This window comes from Takifugu rubripes, chromosome 8 (genome assembly GCF_901000725.2).
Source record: "Takifugu rubripes chromosome 8, fTakRub1.2, whole genome shotgun sequence".
NCBI classification, from domain to species: domain Eukaryota; kingdom Metazoa; phylum Chordata; class Actinopteri; order Tetraodontiformes; family Tetraodontidae; genus Takifugu; species Takifugu rubripes.
The window spans coordinates 17463257-17471716 of NC_042292.1; the positions used below are offsets into that span (position 1 = coordinate 17463257).

The window sequence follows — 8460 nt, forward strand, 5'->3', positions numbered from 1 at the left end:
CAAGCACCGAAACGTCTTTACAAACACTCAACTCAAAGCCTGCTCAAGTCAGGGATTTATTCAGTCAAAAAAAAATGTTTCACAGTCAAAAATAAATCTACAAAAGTTCAAGCATTACAAATAAAAACAGTACAAAAACGTGACACATTAAAATGGACCTTCACGATCGTGCGCCCTTTACAGTTTTACGTTTGATCACCGAATTGATCCAGTCGATGTATTTCCCCACGTTGGTATAAACGCCAGGTTTCCCAGAGCGACCGCAGCCCTCTCCCCAGCTGATGATCCCATACAGGAAGCTGACGTCATCTCTCGTGCAGGCCAGAGGGCCCCCAGAGTCCCCCTGTTCAGAACACACCGGGAGGGATGGTTCACGTACATAAACAGAGAGCGCACGGATCAAAGCGGGGCCATGCAAGCAGCTGAGTCACACGCTCACAACCTTTTAAAGGTATAAATAAATGTGACATTTCCTCCAAGTGGAGCAAGTTCAGATGTTTCACACAAGACTGCCTATCCATTATCCTGATAACTCAAGTCAATCCCATTCAGAGGCTGAGAGCAGCTCCAAGAGTCTAATTTCACCCAGATTATTTTTTTTAATATGAAACAATTTACTGGCAATGCATGTTAGGCAAGCAAAATACTTCAGTTGGAATTAATTTTACTACTTGAGAACAGGAAATGAGTAACCGAGTTTATTCTCCATGTCAAAGTCACAACATTTGTTCCCCAGAAGCAATAAAATAAATCTAACCTTAGCTTGCAACACCTGTAAAATGCTAATAAATGGGTTTAGAATCTCAACTCTGAATACCGTCTTATCTCGGTCTCTCTGGACACTTTCCAGGCGCTGCTCGTCTTACCTGGCAGGCGTCGGCGCATTTGCCCAGGCCGGCGCAAAGCATGCCGTCGGTGACGTGGTTGCTGTAGACGTCTGGCTTTCTGCAAGTGTCGTGAGGGATCAGTCTGACTCCGGCCTCCTGCAGACTGGAGTATCCCTGAGCCTCTGTCAAATAGAGCGCAGGACAGCGATGGCCCGATAAATAATAATGCATAAGCTCCACCTAAAGAACCGACCGTGTTGTGATCCTGCTGAAATCAGAGTTTCCTCTTCAGTGTTTGGTGCATGATGGGGGATCGCGACCACTCACTCTCGTGCATGTGCCCCCAGCCGCTGATGGTGCAGCAGAAGTAGTCGGGGAAGGTGGTGTTCTTGTCGGGGAGGCAGATGGGGCTGATGAACGGCGTTCTCTTCGCACAGCGCCCGTCCTGTTTCTTCAGCTTGATCAGAACTGCACAAAACAAACGTGGCGGTCACGGGAGGGGACCAAGGAGGAGATGGTACACCAGGAGGGAGAGAGAGAGAGTGTGTGTTCAGGGAATACCAATGTCATGTAGCGTTGGGTTAAACACCGAGAACTGCTTGGGGAAGATGTATTTGTCCACGCCGAACGTCCTCGCGTTGTGGTCGGTGACGTTAAATCGCTGCTGGCCGAGCACCACGCGGATCTGAGACAGCAACGGGCTGGAAGACAAAAGCAGGGGCGCATTTCCTGTTGACTTGTGATGGATGAGGAAGCACAGGGGACATCTACAGGGGACACCTGCGGCCCATCCCGAACAATCTGATCAAACTACTGAAATCTACAGAATCCCAGGGCCACACCCCAACAAGCAACAATGACATCAAAGGGGAAACCGGAGCTGCTGTGTGAGGCGTGTTTAGGTTTCCCTTGAACGAGACGCTGGGTTAAATATAGCCAGTTCATAAAGGGAGGTCAGAGTCACCGCATTTTGATGTTTGACCCCCTCATCAGAGGTCCCGACTGTAAATGCTGCGGCCACGGCGACTCCTGCTAGCTGGAGACAAAGCATGCTGAGGAACACAAATGCGACGATCGTACTTGCGGAAGAAGCAGTGAGCGGCCGACACGATCCAGCAGGAGGACACCAGGGTGCCGGCGCAGAAGTCCCGCTCCCCGACATAAATGGCCACCATCCAGGGATGCGTACCCGGCAGGGCCGAGTTTCCGCCCAGTATCCTTCCCCTGGCGACGGCTAACCTCTTCTTGTGCCTTTTCCCGCAGACGGGCCGTTTGCTCGGCGTGGATGGTCTGGGAGTCTTAACGAGGGGCGGCAGGTTAAAGGGAATAATCCTTCGGGATGATGCTGAAGGAAGAGGGAAAAAGGAATTCTTTCATTTCAAAGCATCTCTTGGATTCAACTTGAACAACATTAAAAAAAAGTTCTACGGGGGAACATTAGGGACATGAAACTAATAAAAATAATTGAAATTTTTAGAATCCCTGCCCAAACTGCCACCCTGCAGAGCAGCGTGACCCAGAGCGGATGAGCCGGATTCTTGTTTTCAGTTTTCATCAGCGATCCTGCACGTCCATCATAAGAGAGGAGGCATTTAATGAGGTGTTATGCTGTTGATGGCAGATGTCACCGACTGTGACACATAATCAACACCAAGAGAATGAAGATATCGAATGACGCAGCGGGCCGCTTTGATAAATGGCCTCCGCTCTTCACGTTACCATGACGACGCTTTTGTTTGAATATAAGCGGCTAAATGGGGCTTATTAAAAAAGGTGCCGACGGTGTAGAATTGATAAAAATGGGCTTTTGTACTTTTTGTTTTCCTCCGTGCCAAATGTACTCACACAGCGCCATCCTGCAGGAGGGTAATCTGCAGTAATCCCAGGAGATGGCGCCGTCACTTAGCGTGTAGCACCAGGGCATCTTGTCCCCATCTGGGTTTCTGCAGAGAGAAGCAGATTTACAACATTACCAGAGCAACCAAGCCCTTGTTTCACATGCTTTTGCTTCTTTGATGCTAATGCTGCAACAATACGTGGAACCACAACATGTTGTTCTTGAATCGCCGTGCTACGAAGAAAAGTGGTGGCGATTCAATAATTACATGCGTTTCTTGGATGCTTTTATGGTTAAACGCGAGCGACGACGCATCGGAGTCTTCTCTCTGTGTAATTAGGATCAGGTTGTGATGTTAGCGGACGCAGGATAAGTCATCAAAAGGGGCGTACCTGCAGAAGGCGTGATCCCCGAGGCCCCGGAGAGGCGAGGCGTCCACGGTGCCCACGTGGAGCTCGTCGTACAGCAGGTCTGAGTTCCACGCCAGACAGCGGCCGCCGGAGACCGTGGTTCTCGCCACCCCTCTGTAATCTGTGCCCCTGCTGTTGTAGCACTCCGAGTCCAGTTCTGCAGACACCCCCCCCCCACACGCAAACATCACAAACCCGTCTGAAGAGCAACTCCGCGGCGCAGATCACAGGTCTCCTCCCTTCGCTCTGGAATCAAGCTGGAACAAGCCTTTCCCAAAATATCTTTCCATTTGCACCCACGACAAAACCTACAACAGCTGAGCGCAACTTTAGCTGCTCGCTCATGTCCTCACCTGCCGTCATCTACCTCTCACATGCAGGCGCGACCTCAGCGCCATCCCTTCACTCACCAACGCTACAGTGGGGCCCGCTGTAGCCACGTCTGCAGTAGCACACCTCCTGGCCGGTGGACACAATCAGGCGACACGCGCCATCATTCTGACATGGGTTTGAGCGGCACGCTGGAAACACACGGCCAACACAGATGTTAGTCCCGTATTCAAAATAATCTGTCTATGTCTACGTGGTTTCGTTTAAGCGATTAAGTGCTTTTCTTTTAGCTGCGTTGCTGCTTGACGCTCCGCAAACATATAAACTCAGACTGAATAAATGCAACACAGCTAACATTTAGCTAAACACCCCCATAAAACCTCCAGACGCTAAAGCATTAACCATATATTTCCTGAAGTGGCAATTACACCTAATGTTTCCAAATCTTTAACATTGTGCTTCAGACTCATTAGCATCTTGTTTAACGATGCTGCAAACGGCTCCCACGTGTCCCTCATGCCCTCGTAGCCTCGTATCTCTACTACTGACTTCATTTTAAGTGGCCTCTCGAACACTTGGATATGGAAAAGAAAGAGTAGACCGTAAAAAAGTAATATACTCTCTGTGTTAGTGTTTTTCAGGACTTTATTTCAGTCAAACTGTCATGGATTAGTCTCATTACCATCAAAATATTGAAGAGCCAATCACTAAAACACCGTTTTAGGAGTAAATGGTACTTCAGACTCTCTGGAAAGATATCGAAGGCTTTCAAGTGCACTTTACAGGAGTTAAAAGAGACAGTTTTTTCCCACGGCGGATAGAATAAACCCCTACCACCATGACAAAAAAGCCTGTTTCGGTTCAGGTAGCATAAACCACCCCGCTGCCTCGCTGTCCTTTGTGCCAAGGAATGTTGAATGCCCACAAACGTGCCCCTTTGAGATGAAAACACCTCTCAGACCCATGGGGTGTGTCCTGCAACACCATTCCTGAGTCACAGTGAGTCATATAATCTGTCTTTTTTCATCCAAGGCGAGGTCGTAACCATGGAGGTCCGATCAAAGCAACACGGCGAGGGAGGAGAACCGATACCTTTTGCACCGGCTTGATAAGTATCACAAAGTTACCCGAAACCACAATTCGGACGGAACTCAGAGCTCTTGCAGGCCGAGAGACGCCGAATCTTACTTGTGTAGCCGACTCTTTCACACTTGATTTCCCCGGCCATGCACGTGCACTGTTCCACGTTGCGGAGGTGTATTCGGCCCCAGGACTCTCCGGTGTCATAATAGTGTAGGTGTGTGGTTTCATAGCACTTTTCTGAAAAGCAGACGTGAAGCATGGAAAGAGAAAAGGTTGAAACCTGAGAGGAGGGGAGACGTCAGCACAGCAGACTCTAAACAGCTCATCTTCTGGAATAATAACGGTTATTATAACGGCGAGGAGCCTTTTAAAAACATGGCTTCTTCTCTGGTTGCCAGAGGAGCAGTGAACCTCACAGTTCGATCACGTCACCAAAGAGAACCAACAGCTACTGTAGGCCGCTCTAAATGAACCGTCCACCGTTTGGAAACGGCGGCAAAGATTTTTGGTCGCACAAAGTGAGAAGATTGAAGTCTCCTAAGACCGATGGGGAAGATTTGAGCGTACTGTGCTCACAGAGCGTCCCGGTGAACCTCTCCGGGCAGGAGCATTCGAACGCAGCCGTGTGTGGGATCAGCGCGCACACGCCTCCGTTCTGACACGGGTCGACTCCGCACGGATCTGAGACGGCGCGCGATGAAGACTGGACAAAAACTGGGACAGAAAAACAGAGAACGCTTCAAGAACCTGCTCCAGAAATGTTATCCCTTCAAGCAATTCACATGTTCACAAGTTTAAAAAAAACAACAACATTTCTCTATTTGGTTCTTTATAGAACCTTCAGGGTTAAAGACTGAACCCGTGTTGGGCAGGTTTATGATTCTGATAGAGCCCATCTCCTCTCGGTGGGCCCAACCGAACGAGTTCCAGTTGAAACACAGAACCCACACAGTTGAAAGGTTCTCCGTGGAACACTTCCAGAAAAGCACCTTTAAATTAAACCCTTAAAAGCTAAAATAGGCAGAACCTGACAAAAGTGCAGCATCGCCACCAAAACTGAAAGCATATATCAACCCCTGCTTTAGGAATTCAGTCAACAAACCTTCTGGCTGAGCCTGGTCGGCGGCGCAGAACCCAAACTGTCGGTCTCGATCAAAGTTATGCGTCAGGGAGCACCTGCAGAGACATCGGACATCTATAGAAACACAGCTGTCAATCACTCAGCCAAACGAAGCTGCACCGCAGTGGCTCCGAGCTGATCGTCGTACTAAAAACACACTCCTGTCACAGACCACAGCTGCACATATAATTGTTTTCAGTTGCCACAACACGCTGGCATCGGTTCCAACGATGACTCAGCTGCCGTGTCCGGCGCGCTGAGGTTTGGTGGCTGAACTCAGACGGCTGTTTACGTCAACTGAGCAGGAAACGTGTTGCAAGCTGCAGCGACAGTTGCAGACGAATCCATGAATCATGACTTAACGGACGACCCAATTAGCTCATCAACGCCGTTACGATTTCGTAAAGAGCGGCGCACAGATAAACCTGCGAGCCGACGCGCTGAGTCAGCGCTTGGCTGTATTTATAAAGTGCCACGCGCACGTGTTCCATCTGCAGTTCGTTTTACACAGAGATGTGGTAACTTGTGGTGAGGCGCTGGAGGAAATCCAAAAGCTACCTGTCGCGCGCGGAGGTGTCACCGAGCGCGAGAGTGTTACCGAGAGCTGCCCGGAGGACTCACCACGGTCGGGAGGACAGGAAGGTGATGCAGTGATGATGAATCCTGCCGCCCTGACGAAAAGGGAATTTACATTCTTTGCCACGTGTGGTGAAAACTGTTCCAAACAAGAGTTAAAAATACCGCGTTAGCATTTCTGGGATTTTCCTCTGACGTCTCTCTTGTCAGATCTCGCATTGACGTCTCATAAATCTGATTTCAGCTGTTCAATGCGACGTCAAACTCAAAATCTTTGGCCATAATTTGCAATGACGATCTGAATTTCAGAAAAACCCTGAATTTAACCTTTTTTTTTTTTTTAAATTCTGGCATTTACTTCACACGTCCGATTTCACGGCATTCTGGATTTCATCTCTCAGAAAAGCTCATTTAGAACCGAGTCCCGACTCCAGAATTCTTCTCGGATATGGTTTCTCAGCTTTTTAACCTTTGCTTCCTTATCATTCAGATCTCTTAATAATTTCCTTTGGAAAAAAAAAAAAAAAAGTTACTTTCAAGTCCAAACAAATCCACAATTTTTTCGCTCCGTCAGCACAAACTTCATGATAAAAAAAATAGCAGAAAAACCTCATAGTCAACTGTGATGTCCTATTTAACTTGGAGAGGAAAAACCCATCATCTTATGGCAGGAATTCTATATTTTGGCTCGTTTCTATCCTGCTGATCCTCTTTCATAGAACCCATATGTGAAAACAGCTTTGAAACAGTCTGTAAAGCATTTGGCCAGCCGGCCCGTGTACCTCAGACGTGCTTATGGATCTGATCAGAGGACAATATGTCCATGTCATCTGAATTATGTCACAGATTACAGATGTATACAAACGCCAGATGCGCATCTTCTCCCAAGATGGCCCATTTGAATCAGCCAGGACAGAAGTTAAAACTTACCCTTCCGACCCGGTTTGTAGGAGTCCCTGGAGATCACAGGTCCGAAGCCGGGGACCAACGTGTGCTGTAACGGAGAGGAAAACTTAGTCCTGCGTTTTTACGCACGCAGCGGATTTTGGAACGGACGCGCAGATGCGACGCGTCAAACGTACCGTCCGCGAAGCGAAAACGCACAGAAGTAGTAAAGATATAACATATGCCATCAAGAGGGTTCGAGTTGCTGGTGCCCAGAGAAGACAGATGGAAAAGCTCAGTCCCGTCACGTTTTATCCGTCGGTGCCCGAGTCCTCAGCCTGCTCCGGCTCGTAGGAAACTCGGGAACCCCTGCAAGTTTTATCCTGTCTCTCCCCATTCGGAGCGTTATTGAGTAAACCCGTTGCGTCATGAGGCTTGTCTTATGTCTGAGGCATCCTATATCCCTGCGGATTCATCGGTACCTTTCCTCCACACACCCACGGTTTATCTTTGCACGACATCACCGGTCAAACAGAGATGAGGTCTGCAGAGACGGAGGCGTGGGCCGCCGAACCGGGAGAGTCCCGGTGTTCCCAGGACCAGCTCATGAGTGGACTTTCATTTTAAACACGGTCAAGTGGAAACTTTGTCCAAGACGGATCTGGGGCACAATCATGGATTGAAGATCATTTTTGAGATCTTGGATCATAAGGATATTGTACTATACGCACGGGGTTAACTTTAAATTAACCCGGGGGTTTATAAATACGAATGCCAGGCAAGAGAAAGACGTAACTTGTAAATTAGTGTAGCAAAAAAGGCATTTAAAGTTACGTCGAAACAAAACATGGAAATATAACCAAGATTGATTACGTGGCCAAGGGAACGCGACGTCAGATTAAACTACCAAACTAGCTTTGATTTGGCCTTTAATCTTAAATTAATTAAAATCGCTATCGAAAGTCAGTAGAACCAACCAGAAAACGAGCCGAAAGTGGAAAAAACATGAATGTACCTTACATGCTAATAGGCACGGGTGATTAGCATGATGCTAATTGCGACCACGAGGACAGGACGGACGTTTTTAATGACTTCCGGTTCGAATCTGGTCGCGAGAGTTGTGGACGTTTATAAAAGAAATATGTTATATAAAATGTATATATATTACTCTTGTATAAGACACACAGCTAAGAATATGGTGAAATTATGTTTTAGACACTTTAGCTTCAAATGTACAAACTTAACTGGTGAAACCCAAGATGGAAACAATAACAATGGAAACAATAACTGATTAATGAAGGTGGAGAGCTTCATCGAGTTTTGAAATGACCGAAAGATTGAAAATCTGACAATAATTTGATTGAGTTTCAAAACCATATAAACGGAGTGTTC

General features: G+C 47.7%; 1 protein-coding gene across 4 annotated transcripts; it reads right to left on the reverse strand.

The window, feature by feature from the left end:
* Positions 1 to 37: 37 nt before the first annotated feature.
* hgfac (HGF activator) lies at positions 38 to 7983 on the reverse strand. 4 transcript variants are annotated; one of them, XM_029840274.1, is made up of 14 exons: positions 7266 to 7983; positions 7114 to 7177; positions 6229 to 6322; positions 5590 to 5663; positions 5055 to 5201; positions 4593 to 4724; positions 3485 to 3595; positions 3057 to 3231; positions 2673 to 2770; positions 1908 to 2172; positions 1389 to 1528; positions 1155 to 1295; positions 867 to 1009; positions 38 to 343 (listed from the first exon to the last, which is right to left on the reverse strand). In XM_029840274.1, exons 1-14 carry the CDS (start codon positions 7314 to 7316, stop codon positions 161 to 163), a joined length of 1818 nt encoding a protein of 605 aa, XP_029696134.1. In that variant the 5' UTR covers positions 7317 to 7983; the 3' UTR covers positions 38 to 160. The 4 variants fall into 4 exon arrangements, with proteins under 4 accessions (XP_029696134.1, XP_029696136.1, XP_029696135.1 ...); XM_029840276.1 differs by lacking the exon at positions 5055 to 5201 and having other exon boundaries at positions 7266 to 7729; XM_029840275.1 differs by lacking the exon at positions 3485 to 3595 and having other exon boundaries at positions 7266 to 7729.
* Between the last annotated feature and the right edge of the window lie 477 nt (positions 7984 to 8460).

Bases quoted from the DNA above. Each gene is read 5' to 3' on its own strand.
- hgfac (XM_029840274.1), bottom strand. From the start codon at position 7,316: ATGGCATATGTTATATCTTTACTACTTCTGTGCGTTTTCGCTTCGCGG. The intron at 5,202-5,589 runs GTTTGTTGACTG...TTTCTGTCCCAG, and splicing joins CGACCAGGCTCAGCCAGAAG to TTTTTGTCCAGTCTTCATCG. The intron at 344-866 runs GTAAGACGAGCA...TGTTCTGAACAG, and splicing joins AATGCGCCGACGCCTGCCAG to GGGGACTCTGGGGGCCCTCT.